Genomic DNA, 25,255 nt, shown 5'->3' with positions numbered 1-25,255 from the left:
ATCTCATCTATTTAGAAAATAAGATCAAGAATAAACTTGGGATTTTGCAATAATAGCGAAATTGTTTCCAGATGTAATAAAAATATAGGTACTAATTTCAATGAGAAGTTATGGGATAGGGAAGGTGACAAAACTGGGGGAAATTGAGCAACATAGGGAGAGGGGAGAGGGGAGAGGGGCAGGGGAAGTGAGAAGGAAGAGAGAGAAAGGCAGAGGGGAAGTGCGGGAAGAGGGGGAGTGGAAAGAGCATGGCGAGAGGAGAGGGGGAGCAAGGGAAGAGGAAGGGGAGGAGCAAAGGGGGGGGGGGCAGGGGAAGAGAATGAAACTGGCAATAACACCCATTATAAGCAGATAAAGCTTGCCGAATCTGCTCAGGCAGAAATAAGGTGATAAAGCAATCTGGAAGCTGAAAACTCCTGGCAATGCAAACAGCATTGTTTTAGATCCTATGATCTAATTAGCTGCTGGTGAGTGTCCCTTTATATACTGCCTCAGTGACTCAGACACCAATGTTGCCAGATTTTACTGGCAGGGGAGTGGAATTTCAAGTTTTTTTGGTTAAAATGACATCAAGAGTCCTAATTACATCAAAGGATCCCGATTTAAATGTTTTCATGAGGTCCTCGTCTGCCTGTGGTGGGTGGCATGGCCACCTCTAAAACGGGTTCGGTTAAAATGGTGGCAGGTGGGAGCGTGATGGAATGCAACATTAAGTACGTGACCTTTCTTTTAACTACCTGGTGGCCCTATTCCCGTAGGGCGGGCAAGATTAAAATTGGGCCTTTATTTTTACCAAATCAGCTGAAATATATTTTCCTCCTTGAGTACCTGTTATAATTCAGATTACTTCTTATGATCTAAAATAAAACACATACTAAGGTAAACCTCAAATGCAAATGTCCTCACAATAGACAGGAACCAAAGAGCATAAATCAGCATTCCACCCCCTCATCCTCAAATGGAAGAGCCGATCCAGAAGCTGCAACTGACCAAGGGATTCCCATTTTTTCCATTATTGCACACATTCTAATCAGTTCAGTTCAGTTCCAGAAGGAAACCATCAGAAATATGGCAAACAGTAGCAATACACAGCAGGTCAGTCAGCATCAGAACGAGAAAAATCAATCATATCAGGTATGACCCTCCCATTGGTTCTGAAGAAGGGCTTAATTTATGGACATCTCCAATCGATTAAATAGTTGCTTCCTGGTGTTATGGATGCATCTTTACTTTTTTTAATATATAAAGAACCTGAACTGAGATAATTTCAGAAGTTAGAGGTCTTGGAATATGCAAGTTTACTGAGTTCCCGCACACTTAAATAGAATTTAAAAATTTAATCATAAAGTGTTGCTGTACTTAACTGCCAACTTTTTAAAATGATTCATTCCTGGGATATGATGTCGCCAGCAAGGCCAGCATTTATTACCCATCCCTAACTGCCCTTGAAAAGGTGGAGGTGAGCCACCTTCTAGAATACGAATGAGTGGCTTGCTAGGCTATTTCAGAGGGCAGTTGAGAGTCAACCACTTTGCTGTGGGTCACATTTAAGCCAGACCAGGTAAGGACATTAGTGAATTCGATGGGTTTTTATGACAATCCGGTAGTTTCATCATCACCATTACTGATACGAGCTTTTTATTCGAGATTTATTCAATTATTTTGAATTTAAGTTTCCCAGCTGCCATGTCTCCAGATCATTAATCCTGGTCACTAGTCCAGTAATATAACCACTATGCTTCTGTACCATACTGGATGCTATATTTTAAAATTAAGCAATTCATAAACATACCTTCATCTACTTTTACTTCATCGTAGACTTTTTCTGCAGAAGGGAGATTCAACTTCGGTCCATCTACATTTGCATCACTCTGAAAAGTCATCTAGAAGAAAAGAGAACTGCAAAGTATTAATCTTTTTATTCTTAACGCCACGCTTCTTTCAAACAAAATTTAATCTTTTGACATTTGTACATTTAAATTACATTATTATGGAAGGCTTTACAGTAAGTTAAGAAACAAACACATTTTATTGTACATTCCATGCATGTAGAATTGTTACCAGAAATTGTGAATAATTTAAGTTATGATCTGTAGCTATGCCCCTGGAGTCCTTGGGCCCAAGTTTTCACAAGAAAAAAAACGGGCGCCCCTCCGAGCTGGACGCCCGTTTTTCGCGCCTAAAACGGCGCCTAAAAAAATCCTCGGTATTCTCCACCTACTTACAGGTCCTCTGACCCTCGGCGCAGCCAGCACGAGCTGTGGGGGGGGGGGGCGGAGCAAGGTCCCTGCGCTGAAAACAGTGCCGGGACCTCTGCACATGCGCGCTACAGTCGGCACGCAAGTGCAGCAGCTCCAGGCGCCGAACTGTGTGGGAGGGGCCCGAAGCACGCAGCCCCTAGCCCTGGCTGAATGGCCTCACTGGGGCTGCGTGAATGAGGCTCCTCCCACGGCCAGCTCCTGCTCCCCGACCCGACACCCGCTCCCGTCCCGACCCGAGACCCACACCCGCTCCCCCCTCCCCCCCGACCCGACCCGAGACCCGACACCCGCTCCCCCCGACCCGAGACCCGCTCTCCCCCCCCCACCCAACCCGACCCGAGACCCGCTCCCCCCCGCCCCAACCCGACACCCGCTCCAGTTCCCCGACCCCCCCCTCTTCCTCTCCCTCCCTTCTCCCCCTCTCCCTCCCCCTCCCTCTCTCCTCCCCTCCCCCTCCCTCTCTCCCTCTCTCCCCCCTCTCTCCCTCTCTCCCCCCTCCCCTCTCTCCCCCCCTCCCCTCTCTCCCCCCTCCCCTCTCTCCCCCCTCCCCTCTCTCCCCCCTCCCCTCTCTCTACCCCCCCTCTCTATCCCCCTCCCCTCTCTCTCCCCCCTCCCCTCTCTCTCCCCCCTCTCTCTCACCCCCTCCCCTCTCCTCTCCCTCCTCTCCTCTCCCTCTCCTCCCCTCCCTCCCTCCCTCCCTCTTCCTCCCTCCCTCCCTCCCTCTCTCTCTCCCCCCCTCTCTCCCTCTCCCTCCCTCCCTCTCTCTCACTCCCCCTCCCTCCCTCTCCCCCTCCCTCCCTCTCTCCCCCTCCCTCTCTCTCTCTCTCCCCCTCCCGCTCAGCGGCACGAACGGCTGCAGAATTCTCCCTGGCTGAAGCACTTTCACACGGGTAGGAAGATGGTTTATTTAATCTTTTCTTGGCTTATAAATGTTTATTCAGGTTGGATTTATTTGTATAATATTTGTAGAAGTATAAATAAGGATTTATTGTCGAATTTAATGAGTTCCCTTCCCCTCCCCCCTCGACCTCGTTCTGGACGCCTAATTTGTAACCTGTGCCTGATTTTTTAATGTGTAGAACAGGTTTTTTCAGTTCTACAAAAATCTTCACTGGCTCCATTCTACTTTAGTTTGGAGTACATTTTCACTGTGCAAACTTTCAAATCAGGCGTCAGTGGCCGGACACGCCCCCTTTTGAAGAAAAAATTCTGTTCTAAACTAGAACTGTTCTACCTGACTAGAACTGCAGGAAAAAAAATGTGGAGAATTGCGATTTCTAAAATAGTCCGTTCTCCACCAGTTGCTCCTAAAAATCAGGCGCGAATCATGTGGAAACTTGGGCCCCTTATGTTATAGCTCTGAGATGATAAGCCTTGAATTAAGACATTTTTAAAGCATATACCCTATACGTTATTATCTGCACAAATTCCTAAATTGCTAACAATGTCTAATCTTAATTTTTGGCAACTATTTAACCTCCAGGATACAAATTATAAATTAAGCTTCTTGTTACAGTGTTGATGTGGGCTAAGGCAGGCAGAGGAGAAGTCAATATACAAGAACAATAATAACAGTGCGTGAGTTTAACCAACACAAGGATTGGAATAAAAGTGGTCAAATTGGTAACACTCTTCAGAATGCATCCAGGACTGACTCCCAGATCAGTATATTTCTAGTCCAACTAAGAAAGAAGCATTCCTTGATTTAGTTCCAGGAAATAAAGTGTGGCAAATAACTGTAGAAGAACAATTGAGAAATAGTGACAACAGCAACAAGAAGAACTTGCATTTATATAACGGCTTTAGCTTTGGAAAAAGTCCCAAGGTACTTCACAGGAGGGTAATTCAGACAAAAATTGGCACCGAGCCAAAGAAAGAGATCTTAGCAAGGTTGACTAAAAGCTTGGTCAAACAGGTAGGTTTTAGTGATAGTCTTACAGGAGGAGAGAAAGATGTGGAGTGAAAGGGGTTTGGGGATTAAATTCCAGAGCTTAGGACTTGGACGGCTGAAGGCACATGAGTGGGGGATGCACAAGGCCAGAATTGGAGGGTTGTAGGGCTGGAGTAGGTTAGAGAGATAGGGAGGGGCAAGGCCATGGAGGGATTTGAACACAAGAATGACAGTTTTAACCATTTTAAAACTGTAGGTCTGCCACCACAGGGGTAATGGGAAGGGAGTCAGTGCCACCAGACTTTGCAGCTTTGGAGGAAGCTCATACGGCTGCAACGCAGAATCTGGGCCCAAATCTGTGCTCCACCCAAGAGAGACAGACATCCACCTTGCAGAAACAAGTGCCACTTTGAAGAGATTGGTGGAGCAAGTAAGTAAGGATTTTCAAGACATCACTCATTATCTGCAGTCTACTCTCCCAGAAAACTGGAAATCCTGAGATCCAGCCCCATTGGAGTGGCAGTGCCACAGCGGGAGCAGAATGTCTTGACTTTTCTGGAAATATCAGTACATCTGCTCTCTCAGCACCCACTCAACCAATAAAGTGCCAGAAAGCCAGCTGGGCCAGATTGCCCCGGCAGTAAACAAAGTGCTACAATCTGCCGCCAGGACCTCACAGGCTCAGAAAGCCAGAAGTCACTGGCCACAAGCATCTCAAGGGTCCCCATATGAGTAATAGCAGCCTTCCTCCAACTTTGCTGAGGACACAAGGGAAGCACCTCGTGGATGTAGTAGACTTAGTAAACATTCTAATAAGAAAGGTACCATGGATTGACACTTGGGGAGGAAATGAATGGAAGGCAATTATTGTGTTGGTAATTAAATTAAACCTTTATCGCATTTGGCACTTTGGTTTGCAGTGTGGTTTTATAGCAGCTTCTGAGCCTGTATTGTCAGAAATTAATTGCTATAGAAGTTGGCTAAATGGTTTCAATGCAGGATTAAAGGAGTGGTGAAGGATGTAACAAGGACTGTTAATACAGAGGCGCATTGTGTAAATTCTCAGAGCAGAGGAATGAGGTCACTGAAATCGCTGAGTAATTAACTTGTCCCTCACATCTCTTGCTGCAAGGTATCCTACTTCTGCTACTTACTCGCCTTCACCATCTGTTGAACATTGCTGCTATTACTCTGCCTCCTCCAAATGCAGACTACTCTGTAAGGTGATGTTGTACACAGTATTGCCAACCCCACCGCCTCATAAATCAGGAGACAAACTATTAAAAATCACGAGATTTAGTAAGAAATCATGAGTTGCTTTTTTTTCCCCAATCCAACCCTTCACTGACTTTTTCCCCTGGACACGAAGCGCATTCAGCTGTCACTAACCGATTACTGATACAAGAACATAAAAAGTAGGAGCAGGAGTAGGTGGATCCAGCGAAAATGAGGTACTTCTTTCACAAAGATCTTATTGAAAGGCAGAGCAGGCTCGACAGGCCGTATGGCCGACTCCTCCTCCTAATGCTTATGTTATGTTAAAGCACCTCCCTTTTAAAAAGTGCAGAGAATCTTTCACTCTGCGGGCAACCTTTAAATGCAGAGCAGACTCTGTCATGTATCTTACACTACTGTACACAACTGTACCTTACCATGCTATACATGACTGTAACTAGATATGACCTGTAACCACCAGCATACCTTACCACCAGGGGTGCACTTGCAGGAGACACTGGATACCAGACGGGTATATAAGGACAGGTCTCAGGCAAGTGTGGCATTCAAGAGCTGTATAATAAAGGTGCAGGTCCTGAGTGACCTTGACTTCACTATGTGCCTCGTGTGAATCTGTACTGAGGGGAGAGGACTTTACAGTGGCGACGAGTTACGGGATTACAGAATCCACAGAATGGCGAACAATGACTCAGATGAAAAATACAATGCTGGAGACAATTGGGAGGACTTTATAGAAAGGCTCCAGCAAAGCTTTGTAACCAAAGACTGGTTAGGCGACGACAGGGCAGACAAGAGAAGAGCCCATCTCTTGACCAGCTGTGGCTCGAGAACATACGCCTTAATGAAGGACCTGCTGGCACGCGAGAAACCAGCAAGCAAGTCGTTTGAAGAGTTGAGCACACTGGTGACAGACCACTTGAAGCCAGCGAGCAGCCTACACATGGCCAAACACAGGTTCTACAACTACAGACTCTGTGTGGGCCAGAGCATACCCGACTCTGTGACGGAACTTCGGAGGTTGGCTAGCTTATGTGAGTTCTCTGATGAACTAAGGAGAGAAGTACTGAGAGACTTTTTTTATTGAAGGAATAGGCCATGCAGGCATATTCCGAAAGCTCATAGAAACCAAGAACTTGACCCTAGAGGCAGCAGCACTGGTTGCACAGACATTCTTGGCAGGAGAAGAAGAAACGAGGTTGATCTACACAACTAACAAAACATCGGAACAAGGGGTTCACAGCGTGAAACAAGCTGCTACCCCCACACACAGACAAAGGCAGGAGAGCAGGCTTTCAACAGCAGGCAGTGGCGCCAGAAGCCATCAAGGGCCACATGAACGGCCGTTCACACCTCATCAACCCACAATGCGAGCAATCAACTACAAACTGAGAGAAGCTCAAGAGAGATCAGCCAGACGCAGCTCATTCTTTGGAAACAATGGAAGCAGTCTGTGCTGGAGATGTGGGGGAAGGCACTCATCAAGGGGGTGTCGATTTCAGCATGCTATTTGCAGAAACTGCGACTATACAGGGCATCTGGCCCGTCTGTGCAGAAAAACGGCAGCTCGGCTGGTATACGAATCGGAAGGGTCGGAAAGCGGACCAGAAGACGGTGGGGACAGTACCCGGGACACCAATGTACAGCGTGTCAACACGATCAATGCTCCTACTCCTACATGCTCCTACAACAAGACGCCTCCAATAATGATGAGGGTCCTACTCAACGGGATACCCGTCAATATGGAGCTGGATACAGGAGCGAGTCAATCTCTAAGGGCCTACACCAAAGAAATCATCCCAGTCCTCAGCAGCGCCATGCTCTCCGTCACACACAAAGGGACAGTGAACCGACTTCCCCTGTGGATTGTCCCCAGAGATCTCCCAGCACTGCTGGGGAGAAGCTGGCTGGCAAAACTAAACTGGAAATGGGATGTCGCCAGAGGAACGGACCTCCTGCTCAACAGTTCTAAGTCGATTTGAACATCTCTTTCAGCCAGGTGTTGGCACCTTCAAAGGGGCTAAAGTCAAAATCTACATCACACAGAATGCTTGACCGGTCCATCACAAGGCTAGAGCTGTACCTTATGTGATGAGGGAAAAGATTGAATATAAACTAGACAGGCTTCTGCGGGAAGGCATTATATCACCCGTGGAATTTAGCGACTGGGCAAGTCCCATCGTCCCAGTCATGAAGCCTGATGGATCCGTACGAATTTGTGGGGACTACAAATCTATCATAAACAGAGTCTCCCTACAAGACCAATACCCGCTGCCCAGAGCGGAGGACTTACTTGCCACATTGGCTGGAGGTAAACTTTTCTCAAAACTAGATCTCACATCTGCGAATATGACGCAAGAATTGACCGAGGAGTCCAAGCTACTCACCACCATCAACACACATCGAGGCCTTTTCACGTACAATCGATGCCCATTCGGCATCAGGTCGGCAGCTGCCATATTCCAGTGCAACATGGAGAGTCTGCTCAAGTCCATCCCGGGGACGGTTGTATTTCAAGACGACATACTTATCACGGGCAGGGACAGCGACTCCCATCTACGCAATTTGAAGGAAGTACTAAAGCGGTTGGATCGGGTCGGCCTAAGAGTTAAGAAATCCATGTGCCTGTTTCTCGCACCCGAGCTTGAATTTTTGGGCAGAAGGATTGCCGCTGATGGAATCCACCCAACAGAGTCCAAAACAGAAGCAATTTGCCTGGCACCCAGGCCCCGGAATGTCTCAGAACTGCGCGCCTTTCTCGGGCTATTCAATTAATTTGGGAACTTTATGCAGAACTTAAGCACGCTGCTGGAGCCTCTCCACGTGCAACTCAGAAAGGGGTGCGATTGGTTTTGGAGGGACGCCCAGGAACGCGCCTTCAATAAGGCACGCAACCTTCTGTGTTCTAACAGTGTTTTGGCTTTCTTTGATCCAGGTAAAAAGCTAGTTCTTACATGTGATGCGTCAGCGTACGGGGTCGGGTGCGTTTTACAACAAGTCAATAGTGCGGGTAAATTACAACCCATAGCTTATGCCTCCAGGTCACTTTCGCGGGCGGAACGTGGGTACGGAATGGTGGAGAAGGAGGCACTCGCGTGCGTGTACGGTGTCAAAAAGATGCACCAATATCTATTCGGGGCCAAGTTCGCGTTAGAAACCGACCACAAGCCCCTCACGTCCCTTATATCCGAGAGCAAGGCAATAAACGCCAACGCCTCGGCGCGCATTCAACGGTGGGCACTCATGCTGGTGTCTTACGACTACATCATAAGGCACAGACCAGGCACAGACAACTGTGCCGACGTGGAAGGGTCTGACGAACAGGACTGTGAGATAGTCATGGCAATCAATGCCTTTGAGTCCACAGGTTCACCCATGACGGCTCGCCAAATCAGAGCCTGGACGGCCAGCGACCCCACGTAATCCTTAGTAAAAAGATGTGTCCTAACCGGTGACTGGGCAGAGGCTCACGATGCCTGTCCCGAGGAGATCAAACCCTTTCACAGGCGCATGCATGAGCTATCACTACAAGCAGACTGCCTGATGTGGGGCAGCCGAGTAGTTATGCTCTGCGAGGCAGAGAGGCATTTGTCCAGGAACTCCACCGCGAGCACCCGGGGATCGTTCTCATGAAGGCCATAGCCAGATCTCACGTCTGGTGGCCTGGCATTGACGCAGACTTGGAGCTCTGTGTCTGACAGTGCACCATTTGTGCCCAACTAAGTAATGCCCCCAGGGAAGCTCCCCTGAGCCCCTGGCCCTGGCCCACCAAACCGTGGTCACGGGTGCACGTAGACTATGTGGGCCCATTCATGGGCAAAATGTTCCTCGTAGTTGTAGATGCATTTTCAAAGTGGATCGAATGCACCATTTCAAACTCGAGCACCACCTCCACCACTGTGGAGAGCCTCGCAACCATGTTTGCAACGCACGGAATCCCTGTCATATTGGTCAGTGATAATGGTCCGTGCTTCATCAGCGCAGAATTCCAAGATTTTATAATTGACCACGGCATAAATCACGTTAAGACGGCACCGTTCAAGCCGGCCTCCAACAGCCAGGCGGAGCGAGCAGTGCAAATCATTAAACAAGGCATGCTTAAAATCCAAGGTCCCACGCTGCAGGGTCGCCTGTCGCGACTGCTGCTGGCATACAGATCTCGTCCGCATTCATTGACTGGGGTTCCCCCCGCGCAACTGTTGATGAAAAGGACTTTAAAGACAAGGCTCTTATTAATCCTCCCAGACATGCACGAAATCGTTGAGGCAAAGCGCCGTAAGCTAACCGAATACCATGACCGAAATTCGAGGGGGAGGTGGAATGAGATAGGGGACAAAGTGTTTGTACTAAACTATGGCAGGGGTCCCAAATGGCTTGCAGGGACAGTAACAGGCAAGGAAGGAAACAGGCTACTGGTAGTACAAATGGACAATGGCCAAACCTGCCAGAGACATATAGACCAAGTCAAAAGCAGATTCACCAACAACACTGCTGAACCAGAGGCAGACTACAATGTGGAACTCACACCACACCTGGTGGACAGACAGAGGGAACAACCTGAGGAAAGGGCAATCCCAACAGACAGCCCAGGCGAGATACCAGCAACCACACCCAAAGAAAAACAGGCACCAAGGCAAACAACTGAACCACAACTAAGACGTTCCACGCGAGAGCGTAGACCACCTGAGAGACTGAACCTATAAAGACAATAAGACCTTGGGGGAGGGTGATGTCATGTATCTTACACTACTGTACACAACTGTACCGTACCATGCTATACATGACTGTAACTAGATATGACCTGTAACCACCAGCATACCTTACCACCAGGGGTGCACTTGCAGGAGACACTGGATACCTGTCCCAGACAGGTATATAAGGACAGGTCTCAGGCAAGTGTGGCATTCGAGTGCTGTGTAATAAAGGTGCAGGTCCTGAGTGACCTTGACTTCACTATGTGCCTCGTGTGAATCTGTACTGAGGGGACAGCACTTTACAGACTCCACATGATATTGGGTCCCCTGTTGAACGCTAAGCCAACCAGTAAATCGTTCAGCACTGGAATCATGTTAATGAGCTGACAGCATGAAGTTTGCATGCTGCCTGCATTACTTTTCACAGGCGCAGGGAGATCCATGCACCTGTTTTCGGGCCTTATCTAATTTAGCCCCCTTTATCTCTGAAAACAGGTTTTGTTCACCATTCATTTCTAGTGCACTGTAATAATGACTAGATATTAAACAGTATTAATAAATCTAACTTAATCCAAAAAACTGCACAGTCTAACATCAGAAAATTTCTGACTGACAGACAATATCAAGTGCCTAATGGTATTGATTCAGTGTAGTGAAATAATTGTGCTGAAAAGGGCTATCTTATGCTGCCTGATCTTATAAAATTGTCTGCTAATTGGAGCTTGAAATATCAGCTCTGTTGCTGGATGATTAATGAATGAATAATATTTCAACAGGACATTGAACAGCATGAACAAGGCATTTTAGATTCCCCAAACTTTGTTTACTTACGGTCAGTATTTCTAATCTCAGCAATTTAACGTTCCTCCATTAGGTGACTCATCATGGAAGTGCAATGAAAAATTTATCGTTTTCCCATTTGTATATTTGCAGTGGATGAAAAAGGAATCACACAGTAAGAGACTGACATTAGCTTTTGTGGACCTAGTTCGACACCGATCAAACAGTACCTCTTCTCAGGCCAGACAGTATATTCATTTTGTAACCCCTCAGCCAGATGAAACTCTAATGTTTCTTTGGGTGGATATTTCACATTTGGACCAAGTGCTGATGGCAAACAGTGGTTTGCCAACCCTTTATCGCTGAAGTGCACTAACTTATCAAACAGAGAACAGAAGTAGCAAGGTTTAAAAAACAAAGCAGATATAGCCATCAAACACAGCTTGGCAAGATGCGCCCCAAAATCAAGAAGTTGGAAAAGGCCTAAGCCTTTAACTGTAATTTATTAATATGTTCATAATTTATGATCTACCCCCTGAATATATCATTCTCTGGCTCAATACACAATTTTGTTCGAATACGTTTCTGTGAAGTGCCTTGGGATTTTTTTCTACATTAAAGGTGCTATATAAATGCAAGTTATTGTTGTGGTATCTACAACAACAACTTGCATTTGTATAGTGCCTTTAACATAGTAAACCATCCCAAGGTGCTTCACAGGAGCGTTATCAAATAAAATTTGACACCGAGCCACACAAGAGCTATTAGGGCAGATGAAGGTAGGTTTTAAGGAACGTCCTAAGGGAGGAAAGAGAGGTAGAGAGGCTGAGCGATTTAGGGAAGGAATTCCTGAGCTTAGGGCCTTGGCAGCTGAAGGCACGGCCACCAATGGTGAAGCGATTAAACTCAATGAGACCAGAATGGAGGAGCCTGGATATCTGAGGGTTGTAGGGCTGGAGGAGGTTACAGAGATAGGGAACGACCAGGACATGGATAGATTTGAAAACAAGGATGAGAATTTAAAATCGAGGCATTGCTTATCGGGGAGTCTGTCTTGTATTCAACTATCAACTATTCACAAGCACTGAATTCCAGGACTTCATGGCAGGCAATGGAATCAACCATGTCAGAACGGCACTGTTCAAGCCGGCCTCAAACGGCCAGACGGAACGAGCAGTGCAGATAATCAAACAGGGGATGCTCAGAATCCAAGGGAGCTCCCTACAAAGCCGCTTATCACGCCTCCTGTTGGCCAATAGATCCCGACCACACTCACTCACAGGGGTTCCACCCGCAGAGCTGCTAATGAAAAGGACGTTCAAAACCAGGTTATCCCTTATACACCCTACTATGAAAGAAATTGTTGAGAGCAGGCAACAGTCACAATGTGACTACCATGCCAGGGATCGGGGACGCGATGTATTGATGTCAATTACCCTGTTTTTGTCCTTAATTACGCTGCAGGGCCCAAATGGCTTGCAGGCACTGTGATTGCCAAAGAGGGGAATAGGGTTTGGGTAGTTAAACTTACCAATGGACAAATCTGCCGCAAACACGTGGATCAAACTAAAAGGAGGTTCAGCAACCCCATAGAAGAAGCAGAGGAAGAACACGACGTAGAGTTTACTCCACCACAGGTGACCGAACACCGGAACCAAGTGGAGGAGAACCCAGTCACTGTGGGCAGTCCGGACAGACCTGAGGCACCGCAAACAGCAGACACTCAGGCCAGCGCCCAACAACCGGAGCCCCAACTCAGGCGCTCTACAAGGGAGCGTAAGCCACCAGAGAGACTTAGCCTGTGATCCCAATAAGACTTTGGGCGGGGGGGGGAGGTGATGTCATGTATTCAACTATCATTGTAACCCATGTATAAGCTAACCTAAGTTGTACACCTTGAGAACAATGACCACAAGGGGTGAACTTGTGAGAGATAGTCCTAACTTGGACTTTCAGGTATGAAAGGGGAAGCTCCACCCACCTTCATCACTTGAGGTCTTGGTAATAAAGGTAACTCGTCACAGAGTGACCTTCTCTCAAGTATGGACCTCGTGTGCATTTATACTGTATAGTAAGGACATAGCAGAGCCAATGTAGATCAGCGAACACAGGGGTGATGGCTGAACGGGATTTGGTGCGAGTTAGGACATAGCTGCAGAGTTTTGGATGGCCTTAAGTTTATGGAGGGCGGTAGATGGGAGGCCGGCCAAGGGTGTGTTGATTTAGTCAAGTCTAGTGGCAACAAAGGCATAGATGAGAATTTCAGCAGTGGATGAACTGAGGGGAGAGCGGAGTCAGGCGATGTTATGGAGGTGGAAGTAAGTGGTCTTAGTGATGGCGCTGATATGTGGTCAGAAGCTCATCTCGACATGTATATTTTAATGTCAACCCACATATAGGGCTCAATTTTCCCCAGTGATTTGCACCGTTTTTTTTGGAGCAGGCTGCTCTTTTTAGACTAAGTTGAAAAACCACAGTTTCCCCAATCAATTTGCACCAGTGTAACTCAGTTAGTGACGATTTTTTTAGGTCAGTTTTTTTTCAGCCAAAAGGGGCGGAACCAGCCATCTACGCCAATTCTGTTCATTTAGGGAAGTTTGGCCAGCTGAGAGTTACTTCAGTTCTGCTTAGGCCAGCGTATGTGGCCTCTCCATAAAAACCTTCCGGAGAGTTAAGGAAATCGGCGCAGGTAAGGAAATCGGCGCAGCAGATGCCCGGACACACTAAAAGAATTGAAAACTACATAGCAGCAACTTACCTCCAACGCCGCCCAAAGAGATGCCAGTCCGGTCCCATTCTCCGTTCCCGGCTCACAGAGAGTGAAAGAGAGAGTGAAAGAGAGAGTGAAAGAGAGAGTGAAAGAGAGAGTGAGAGAGAGTGAAAGAGAGAGTGAGAGAGAGTGTGAGAGAGAGAGTGAGAGAGAGAGAGAGTGAGAGAGAGTGAGAGAGAGAGAGTGAGAGAGAGTGTGAGAGAGAGAGAGTGAGAGAGTGAGAGAGAGAGTGAGAGAGTGAAAGAGAGTGGTGCGCGTGTGTGCGTGCAAGCCCTTCGGGCAGGGTTGGAGGTAAGTTGCTGCTATGTGTTTTTTAATTATTTTAATGTGTTGGGAGCTGGCTGTATGCTTCACTTTGCAGCCTCAGCTCGCATTGTGTCCCTGGTTACCATGGCAGCCCAATCTTTTTGCCACAGATCAAGGCTCCACCCCCAAAACTAAAGGTCGGGTTGCGCCACGCCAAAATGAAGAAATCCAACGGGGAAACTTAGAATATTTTTTTTTGCCGTACTTAGGCCCTCAAAAAATCGGGCGTAACTCTTCAAGTACACCAAAAAAATGCTTTGGGGGAAAATTGAACCCTTAGAAACCAAAAGTTATAAGTTTATCAATTGAGTCGACAGAATCAATTCCACAGAAATCTGTTAGACCAGTTGTTAATTACAGCATAAATTCAATGTGACTGAGATTGACATAAAAGAACAAAGTATTAACTCTCTGAATCCCAGAAGATTTTTCTCCGTTTTTAAAATTCATGCATCTTTCATCAAAGAGCCGGCACAGGCATGATTGCCCAAATGGCCTCTTTCTATGCATTATGATTGTATGATTCTAGCACTTGAATCATTTTTATAACTATTTTTGTTGTTAATACTTAATGCCAGGAATTATTATTATTTTATTTTTAATTGAAGTACTGTTGTGTTTGAGGTGTTCAAAACATATATTGGGCTGACCTTCGGTATGTCTGAATAGTAATCTATATACTACTCTCGAAATCACAGACAGTAAACCTCACACGGAGCAGCTCCTGTGAATGTCTACAACTATTCAGGAACCACAATACTTATGCTCTCTTTTATATTAGTAACAGATTTAAACTGCCAGAAAGATAGTTTCATCTTACCACATTTTCCAAGTTAGCATTCTGTAGATATCTCCTCAGAAGTAGAATATCTGTCTCCAGTGAGTGCTTCATGTTGTTTTCCACAGTCAGTATAAAGGTGTATGGTCCATTTAGACACTTCTGTAGTATGTGGCTGTCACCATAAGTCTTAGAGATTCCGACGGAGGGCATGATATGGGAATTCTGAAGACTAAGGAGGAGAAAAAAGGAACAAAATGCCGAAATACATTTTAATATACCCCTCTTCGCAACAACTTTCAAAAGGTAATTAATAACTATTTTGAACAATTCAAAACAGAAAAAATAAATAAAAGGAAAGAATTTGTATTTATATAGTGCCTTTCAAGAAGTCCTAAAAGAGCTTCGTAGCCAAAGAAGTACTTTTGAAGTGCAGTCACTGTTATAATGTGGGAAAACACAGCAGTCAATTTGTACAGAGCAAAGTTCCATAAATAGGAAGGAGAGAAATGACCTGATAATCGGTATTTTTTGTGGTGCTGATTGAGAAATAAACATTAGCTAAGACACCAGGAAACTCATCTATTCTTGTTCACATATTGCCATGAGATCTTTCAAGCCTACCTGAGACAACAACAACTCATAGAATGCATACGGGATTGTTTCTTAGAACAGTATGTTACAGAACCGACAAGGGAGCAAGCTATCTTAGATCTGGTCTTGTGTAATGAGACAGGAATAATAAACGATCTCCTAGTAAAAGATCCTCTCGGAATGAGTGATCACAGTATGGTTGAATTTGTAATACAGATTGAAGGTGAAGAAGTAGTGTCTCAAATGAGCGTACTATGCTTAAACAAAGGGGACTACAGTGGGATGAGAGCAGAGTTGGCTAAAGTAGACTGGGAACACAGACTAAACGGTGGCACAATTGAGGAACAGTGGAGGACTTTTAAGGAGCTCTTTCATAGTGCTCAACAAAAATATATTCCAGGGAAAAAGGGCGGTAAGAGAAGGGATAACCAGCCGTGGATAACCAAGGAAATAAAAGAGAGTATCAAATTAAAAACCAACGCGTATAAGGTGGCCAAGGTTAGTGGGAAACTAGCAGATTGGGAAAATTTTAAATGACAGCAAAGAATGACTAAGAAAGCAATAAAGAAAGGAAAGACAGATTACGAAAGTAAACTTGCACAAAACATAAAAACAGATAGTAAAAGCTTTTACCGATATATAAAACGGAAAAGAGTGACTAAAGTAAATGTTGGTCCCTTAGAAGATGAGAAGGGGGATTTAATAATGGGAAATGTAGAAATGGCTGAGACCTTAATTATTTTGCTTCAGTCTTCACAATGGAAGACACAGAAACCATGCCAACAATTGCTGGTCACGGGAATGTGGGAAGGGAGGACCTTGAGACAATCACTATCACTAGGGGGGTAGTGCTGGACAGGCTAATGGGACTCAAGGTAGACAAGTCCCATGGTCCTGATGAAATGCATCCCAGGGTAGCAAAAGAGATAGCAGAAGTTATTGCAGATACATTCGTTATAATCTATCAAAATTCTCTGGACTCTGGGGAGGTACCATCGGATTGGAAAGCAGCTAATGTAACGCCTCTGTTTAAAAAAGGGGGCAGACAAAAGGCAGGTAACTATAGGCCGGTTAGTTTAACATCTGTAGTGGGGAAAATGCTTGAAGCTATCATTAAGGAAGAAATAGCGGGACATCTAGATCGGAATAGTGCAATCAAGTAGACGCAACATGGATTCATGAAGGGTAAATCATGTTTAACTAATTTACTGGAATTCTTTGATGATATAACAAGCATGGTGGATAGAGGTGTACCGATGGATGTGGTGTATTTGGATTTCCAAAAGGCATTCGATAAGGTGCCACACAAAAGGTTACTGCAGAAGATAAAGGTACGCGAAGTCAGAGGAAATATATTAGCATGGATAGAGAATTGGCTGGCTAACAGAAAGCAGAGAGTCGGGAAAAATGGGTCCTTTTCGGGTTGGAAATCGGTGGTTAGTGGTGTGCCACAGGGATCGGTGCTGGGGCCACAACTGTTTACAATATACATAGATGACCAGGAAGAGGGGACAGAGTGTAGTGTAACAAAATTTGCAGATGACACAAAGATTAGTGGGAAAGCGGGTTACATAGAGGACACAGAGAGGCTACAAAGAGATTTACATAGGTTAAGCGAATGAGCTAAGGTTTGGCAGATGGAATACAATGTCCACCTTGGAAAAAAAACAGTAAAAGGGAATATTATTTGAATGGGGAGAAATTACAACATGCTGCGGTGCAGAGGGACCTGGGGGTCCTTGTGCATGAATCCCAAAAAGTTAGTTTGCAGGTGCAGCAGGTAATCAGGAAGGCGAATGGAATGTTGGCCTTCATTGCGAGAGGGATGGAGTACAAAAGCAGGGAGGTCCTGCTGCAACTGTACAGGGTATTGGTGAGGCCGCACCTGGAGTACTGCGTGCAGTTTTGGTCACCTTACTTAAGGAAGGATATACTAGCTTTGGAGGGGGTACAGAGACGATTCACTGGGCTAATTCCGGAGATGAGGGAGTTACCTTATGATGATAGATTGAGCAGACTGGGTCTTTACGCGTTGAAGTTCAGAAGGATGAGGGGTGATCTTATAGAAACATTTAAAATAATGAACGGGATAGTCAAGATAGAGGCAGAGAGGTTGTTTCCACTGGTCGGGGAGACTAGAACTATGGGGCACAGCCTCAAAATACGGGGGAGCCAATTTAAAACCGAGTTGAGAAGGAATTTCTTCTCCCAGAGGATTGTGAATCTGTGGAATTCTCTGCCCAAGGAAGCAGTTGAGGCTAGCTCATTGAATGTATTCAAATCACAGAAAGATAGATTTTTAACCAATAAGGGAATTAAGGGCTATGGGGAGCGGGCGGGTAAGTGGAGCTGAGTCCACGGCCAGATCAGTCATGATCTTGTTGAGTGGCAGAGCAGGCTCGAGGGGCTAGATGGCCTACTCCTGTTACTAATTCTTATGTTCTTATGTTCTTATGTATTTATATAGTGCCCTTAACAGAGTAAAACATCCCAAGGTGCGTCAATGGAGCGTTATAAAACATAATTTGACACCAAGCCACACAAGGTGAAATTAGGGCATCTTAATGAAGGAAAGAGAGATGGAGAGGCAGAGAGTTTTAGGGAGGGAATTCCATAGCTTAAAGCTTTTAACAGCTGAAGACATGACCACCAATGCTTCAGCAATTAAAATCAGGGATACTCAAAAGGTCAGAATTAGAGCACCAATATCTTGGGGGTTGTGAGGCTGAAGGAGATTACAGAGGTAGAGAGGGGCGAGACCATGGAGGGATTTGAAAATATGGATGAGACATTTAAAATCGAGGTGTTGCTTAACCGGGAGCCAATGTAGATCGGCGAGCACAGGGGTGATGGGTAAATGGTGAGATGACGGCCAGGCTCGGGTTAATACCTTACCTGAAAGACGACACCTTTAACAGTACAGCACACTCTCAGCAATGCACTGTAGTGTCAGCTAACATTGGGGCTAAAATTCCGGCCTTGCCGGGTCCGTCCGAAGTACGGATGGACCCGACGAGGCCTAGCAGAAGCCGATTTTCGGGGCGCAATGACAGATCCTCTGGATCCCCGGGAGAAGGACATTCGCGCAAGTGAGATTGGGCTATCTGCCCAACTCTTGCCCATCGAATGCCCTTCAAACTTTTACGCTTGGTGAAAACAGGCGCATAGCCTACTTTTACCAGTGTAAGAGTTTTAAAACACAAAAATTAAATTTAAAAATACCTTATGTTAAAAACCCTGTCCATTAAGGTAAGTTTATTTTAAACCGTATTAAAACACATTTTTAATAAAACATTTAATTAACTTTAATTTCAATTAATTTTAAATATGTGAGGGGTTTTATTTATTTATTATGTTGTGTTTCTTGTTTTAGGGGTTTATTCTCATTGGTAACAATGGGAACTCATAAAAACAGAATTCCCATGATCAATGAGAATACTGCAGAGTGATTGGTGGCCCAGGCCCATGTGACTCCAGCTCGTTCGTACGTACAGGGAAGTCCTCACCCTGTACGCTACACATCCGACCAGAATCGAAGGCACCTCTGGGACCACCAGGTACTTTCGCAAAAAAAATTCGGGCCAGAGGCGTTTGTCTGAAGGAAGCCTCCGACCAGCATTTTAGCCCCATTTTGTGCTTTAATCTCTGGAGTGGTGAGAGTGCAACCACAAAGGTTGACACCTAAAAAAACTTTGCAATCAATAAACAATCTTTTTTGGTTATATTCTTTTTACTTATCTATTAAATATTATTTTTGTTTTAGGCAGTTATTGCAAATATTACTTTTAAAGACATGGTAGTTTCAAGAATGCTATTACAAATTGGTGGCAGCAAGATAAGGGGCGTTGTGAGAGGAGAGAGACTGGGTTTCAGTCCCACGTCACTTTCACAGGAAATTGTGTATGGAGGCAGATGAGGGACTTACTTAGCCAGATCCCTTTAGGAACAGGAATAGGGCCATTCAGCCATTTGAGCCTGCCTGATCTGTGGTTCAACTTCCATTTACCCGCCTTTGATCTATATCCCTCGATACCCCTGCCTTAACAACAATCTATCAATCTCAGTCTTGAAAGCTCCAATTGTCCTCATATCCACAGCCTTTTTTTTGGGGGGGGGGGCGGAGAAAACTGTTTTACATCAGAGGTGTCTGGAGATATTCCCGCATTTCCAGGATACACTGGGAATCACAGCGAGTTCACCCCTGATAAGCAACAGGTCTGCAGTCCCATCATTCTCAGAAGGGGTGAAGATCTTTCACTCCCTTCAATTTCAGCACAATAAGAGCCTTGGGCTCCTTCTCCCCCTCCCAACCCTTGTTTCGGAGGAACAGGGTGCCACTGTTTTCAGCAGTAACTCTATTGCAATTTAACAGGTGTAGGGCACATGAATTAGATATTAAAATTCTGAACAGGGTCACCAACATGACAAAGTGCTGCCCTGCTGACTTCTGCACCCTGGAAAGGGTCTTTAGAATATCAGGACTTTATTTCCATTCTTCAAGTGCAGGTACAACTTGATTGGAAATTCCACAAGGACACCCAAACATTAAACAGAAACCAAACATGATCTAAAACTAACACCCCGTATAATGCATTCCCTGAAGAAAAATCTCAAAACAAAAACAATGTACGTTATAACTTGCATCTTCCTTGTATCCTTTACTACCCACATTTCCCCCTACCAATCCCACTTCCCTCTGCATCCACCCTTGGAAAAAATATCCCGCAAGTCACTTACAACTGCACTTTCAAACTTCAAACTGTCTAGGCTATGGTCCTCCACAGTATTTCTGCAGCTGTTGATCTACTGAACCACTCTCACACCTCCTTCTTTGATGCCCTAGTCCCAAATAAAACCATTACTCTCGCCCTTTCCGGTCATTCGCTCTGGAATGGCCCCCACCTTAAGTCAAAGGGGCTCAAATTTACACGTATCTTGCACACAACGGCTTTAAACATCAATCAACATATCTGGCTGAACTACATCAAACATTATCGGGTCTTTTTCTCCTCTGACAAAACTGTTTTCTACTCCAGGACCATCCTAGAAAGCAAGTTAACCCCTGACCCCTTTTCACCAGTACTGACAATCTTTTTAACACCCCACCAACCCCCCCCACCTCTGCCACCTCCACCCTTAACCCCAACACCTTTACCCCCAACAAGTGCAAGAAGCTCATGAACTTCTCCCCATACTCCTTGAAAATGTCGCCGCCCAATTCATGCCCATCTTTCCCGTAACTCCATATTCGAATCTCTCAAATTAGATTTCTGCCTCTAACACCACTGAAATTGCCCTGATCAAAATCACAAATGACATCCTCTGCTACAATAGCCATGGGGCACTAACCCTTCTCATCCTTTCAAACCTCTCTGCAGCTTTTTGACATGGTTGACCATACCATCCTTTTCCATTGTCCAGCTCAGTGGGACAGCCCTCACCTCGTTCTACTCTTCCCTGTGCAACAATAGGATTTTCAGACATGGCATCTCTTCCCAACCCCATACTGTTACATCTGGAGTCCCCCAAGGATTTATCCTTGGTCCCATCTACATGCTGGATCTTGGCAACATTATCTGCAAATATATGGTCAGCTTACACATATATACCGCGGCACCAGCTCTACTGCTCGTCCAACATCCAGTCCTGGAGGAACCGCAATTTCCTCCAGTCGAGCTTTGGGAAGATGAAGCCATTGTCTTCAGCTCCTCCCACAAACTCCTTATTGTTGCCACTGATTCCACCCCTCCCTGACCGTAAACTGAGCTTCCGACCACATATCTTTTCTATCACAAAGGCCGTCTAGTTCCACCTCCATAATATTGTCTGTCTCCATCCCTGTATCAGCCCATCTTCTGCCAAAACCCTCAGTTATGCCTTTGTCACTTTCAAACTCAACTATTACAATTCTCTCTAGGCCAGCCTCCCATACTCCATTCTCCATAAACTTCAGCTCATTGAAAATTCTGCTGTCTGTATTGCACCAATGCCCAATTGCCCCTATGCTTGCTGCCCTACATTGGCTCCCAGTCCCCCAATGCCTCATGGTTAAAATTCTCATTCTGTTCAAATCCCTTTATGGCCTTATCCTCCCTATCTCTGCAACCTTCTCCAGCCTTCTGAGAATTGTGTGTTCCTCCAACTCTGACCTCTAGTACATTCCGAAATCCCTTCGCCCTATTGTTGACGTACTTTCAACCGTCTAGGCCCATGTTCTGGAATTCCCTCCCAACAGCTTTCTGTCTCACTCTTTTAAGAGACTCCTTAAAACCCACCTCTTTGGCCAAAGTCACCCCTCCTATTATCTTCTTCCTTGGCTCGTTGTTGATTTTTGTCTGATAATGCTTTTACGAAACACCTTGGGATGTTTATCTCTGTTAAAGGCGCTATGTAAATGCAGTTGTTGTTGTGTATTTGATACAAGAGCTACATATCAGGCTTAAAATTAAAACAATACGCGGATTCATTTATACAAAAAATTCCTGATCGATTAAAATATTTAGGTGTGTTTTTATAAACATCTGAAGTTTGGAAAGTAAAATATGGGCAACTACATAGTAGTGAACTGGAGTTGGGACAGACTGGGCTGGGACCAGTCTCCTGGCGAATCGAATAACTAGGGTGGTAGACAGAGCTTTAAAGTAATAAGAGGAGGGAGGGTTCAGATAAGTAAAAATTTTTAAGTCTGAAGGGAAAAGCCAAGACTGTAGAGCACATTGTGCCAGGAAGGGACAGAGACTTTAAATATTGGTAATAGGGCATTAGCAACTAACGCCACATCAGGGAAAAATAGTATAAAGTTAAAATTAAAGGCGCTATATCTGAATGCACAAAGCATTCATAAGTCACTCAATGTGGACTTAAAATAAGTCCACAAGTTGAAAAAGTGAATGAATCTTAAACCAAATATAAGTCAAGCTGCATATTTTACTCTGAATTATTGGCCCTGAAATTCCGGCCTCCCCGGATCCGTACGGTGTGTACACAGACCTGGGAAGGCATTGGAAAAGCTGGTTTTCGGCGCATAATGCGCATGCGCCGAAAACCAGCTTTTCCAATCTGTCAAGTTTCTGGCTTGAGAGATGGTTGCATCTCGGGGAGAAGGACATTCCCACGGCAGATATTGCCCATCTCTTGCCTTGCGAATGTCCTTAAAACTCGTGTGCCTGGTAAAAGCAGACGCATTGCCTACATAAAACATTAAAAAAACATCTCACATAAATACATTATAGAAAAGATATAAATATGCACATAACCTACTTTTACCAGCACAAGAGTTTAAAATCATATCAAAAACATGTAAAAATAAATTTTAAATACACATATTTATGTTAAAAACCCTGCCCACTCAGGTAATTTTATTTAAAACGATAATTAAAACTTTTTTTAAAAAATCGACAAATATTTATTTTTCAAAAACATTTCTATCAACTTTAATTTCTATAATGTATTTATGTGAGGTGCTTTTTAAATGTTTTATGTATTATTTGGGTGTTTGGGTGCATTTCTCATTCATAGTAATAGGAGTTTCGGACTAACAAAACTCCTATTAATATGAATGAGAAAATACTTTACCGTGATTGGGTGTCCAGTCCTACAGACGTCTTAACGTAAGTGCGCTCCGTTGCACAAGAATGCCGCCGCCTCAGGACCGGGATCTCTGGTGAGCGTTCGACCAAAAGGTAAGTGTGCATCTTTTCTCCTATTTTTAGTCAAACACCCACGGGAAGAAGAAATCGAGATTTCTGCACCACTAAGTTACTCGGACCTAGAAATTTTCTACCTTACCATAACAAGTTAACGCCGCAATCCTGGCAAAGAATGGTTGCCACCACTTGAACACCTTCTCTGGCGCAGGCCTTGGAGTCAGCCATTTTGGTGAGGGCCTTAGCGCTGCTCCTGGCCCTGGAGACACAACTGTGGAGAGTGTGATGTCAGTCGGTGTGCAATGCCGACTTAAATGTCATGCTCTGTGAACTTCGACCTTAGCACTGCGTTTGGTGCTGGGTTCTAAGCTCGCTCTGAAAAGCGTTGCTGGACACTTACAAGACACTTGATGGTAAAGGAAGACCTCTGAGAAGACAGAAAATGCTGGAAATACTCAGCAGGTCAGGCAGCATCTGGGGAAAGAGAAACAGAGTCCACGTCTCAGGTCGAGATGCTGCCTGACCTGCTGAGTATTTCCAGCATTTTATGCTTTAATTTCGGATTTCTACCATCCACTCACAGAAGGAAGAGGAAGATGCAGAAGAGGAGGAAGCAGAAGGAAGAATGCAATCCAGTCAGCCCCTTTCTGGCCGGGATATCCGGGATGGAATCATCCGCCTGTGGTATCAGTGACCACAACCCCAATTCCCATTTCAATATTTGTCCCAGGCCTTACCTTCCCTCTGTTACTGACCATCACAGCGTCCTCTTGGCCACAATGCTGAAATAAGAGCCACCACAAAGCAAACTTTCCAATCCATCCATTCAATATAACATTAAGAAATCAACTAATCACCCTTATGTATTCTCTTGCTGAGTATCTTGTGTCTGCCTTTGCCTATCCTACTAATGTCACACAGTGCCACCCCAGTGGCTGCAACATAGCTGGTGGAAGGCTGCTGACCTTCAGTGGGCGACGCTGCGAATGGCCTTCCAGATCGACCTTGAGGAGTTGGTGGCTGGGAGTGCGAAATTGAGTAACGATATTTCTCCTTCACTCCTCTCCCTCTTCTTGGTCAACCACTAGCAGGGCAAGCTGCATTTCTTGGGTGTGTGAAATGATGAAGGCACAAGGTGGAGTTGGGGAAGGCAGGAAAGCAAGAAGTACATGTGAGAAGGAGGATAATGTATGAGGATACCAGCATCTTGTATCCTATCAGCCTCGTCGCTGACCAAGGGTTCAGCCATGCTCCTGCCAAGAATTGCCAGCACCATCTCCTCCAAGGGGGTGAAGTGAAGCTAGGAATGGGAGGTGTGCCTCATGTTTGGTACAGATTGTTGGTAGGTGAGTGATTGGGGATGGAGGGGATTGGGGGTGGGTGGGGGGAGAGTCATGCATGGAGAATTGTGTGAGGCTAGTGGTGAAGTTGGTAGGAGACAGCTTTTGAAGATGCATTCACTGATGTTGACCAGAAGTCTGAGGTCATGAAGCTTCTTTGGGCACTGGAGCCAGGACATGGGGTCGACATTGCTGGCAGTAATGGCCTCAGTGATCTCATCCCACATCCTTCTTTCTGGAGGGCTTCCTGGTCCCTGTGGGTACAGGGCCTCTCTTCCAGTGATTACCCCTCTGCACAAAGCTGGAGTGCTGCATGCAAGACCTTGGGTGCCCCTTCTCTGGCTTGCTGAGCCATGTGTGTTAGTGCTGAAACACTTTTCACATTTTTTTTGTGGGGAAGGCAATTCAGCTTTAAGAGCTCAAAACTCCCATTAGGGAATTCTTTTTAATGTAAATTTTTTTTCATAAGGCAATTGAGCTGTAATGGCTAAAAATGGTCTATTTTTACATGATTTCTATTTGAAATGATAGCCTTGCTTTAAGAGCGGGCTGTTCTTGCTGCAGTAATGTTAAGGCTACAATACATTGGGTTTGCTGCTGGGAATAACGCCACCAAAATGGCCTTGCACAGCAAATTTAACATTGGGCCAATGTTAATTAGTCCCCAGCATCAATTTACCGGTCCTGCCAATGCCATCAATTTCGGCAGCTGTTAACTCCGGCAGGTTTTTAGCGATGTCGAATTTCTAGGCCTCAAACTACATGTGATAACCAAGATGGATAAAATAGACAGAGCTCATTTTGGTCCTAAACAAAGTTGACTTTTGACAGTACTGTTAATGCACTCGGTGTGTTAGAACTACTTCTTAAAATTGAGGAATGTTCCTATTGAAAAATTTAGAAACATCCTACTCTTGCAGCCCAGATAGCGCAAGAGCAAGTGCAATGCAAATCTTCCGACC

General features: G+C 45.3%; 1 protein-coding gene across 1 annotated transcript in view; it reads right to left on the bottom strand.

Annotated features, from left to right (window-relative positions):
- arhgef28a (Rho guanine nucleotide exchange factor (GEF) 28a) overlaps window positions 1–25,255 on the bottom strand; it is a 484,332-nt gene that overhangs the window by 417,005 nt on the left and 42,072 nt on the right. Inside the window, exons 5-6 of the mRNA XM_070876112.1 lie at window positions 14,756–14,945; window positions 1,793–1,883 (exon numbers count right to left, since the gene is read on the bottom strand). Coding sequence (XP_070732213.1) covers window positions 1,793–1,883; window positions 14,756–14,945 — 281 coding nt within the window. The remainder of the gene's footprint in view (window positions 1–1,792; window positions 1,884–14,755; window positions 14,946–25,255) is intronic.

This window comes from Pristiophorus japonicus, chromosome 1 (assembly GCF_044704955.1).
Source record: "Pristiophorus japonicus isolate sPriJap1 chromosome 1, sPriJap1.hap1, whole genome shotgun sequence".
Lineage (NCBI taxonomy): Eukaryota > Metazoa > Chordata > Chondrichthyes > Pristiophoridae > Pristiophorus > Pristiophorus japonicus.
Note: the sequence above shows the minus strand (reverse complement) of the source record. Positions and strands in the feature narration are given on the sequence as shown.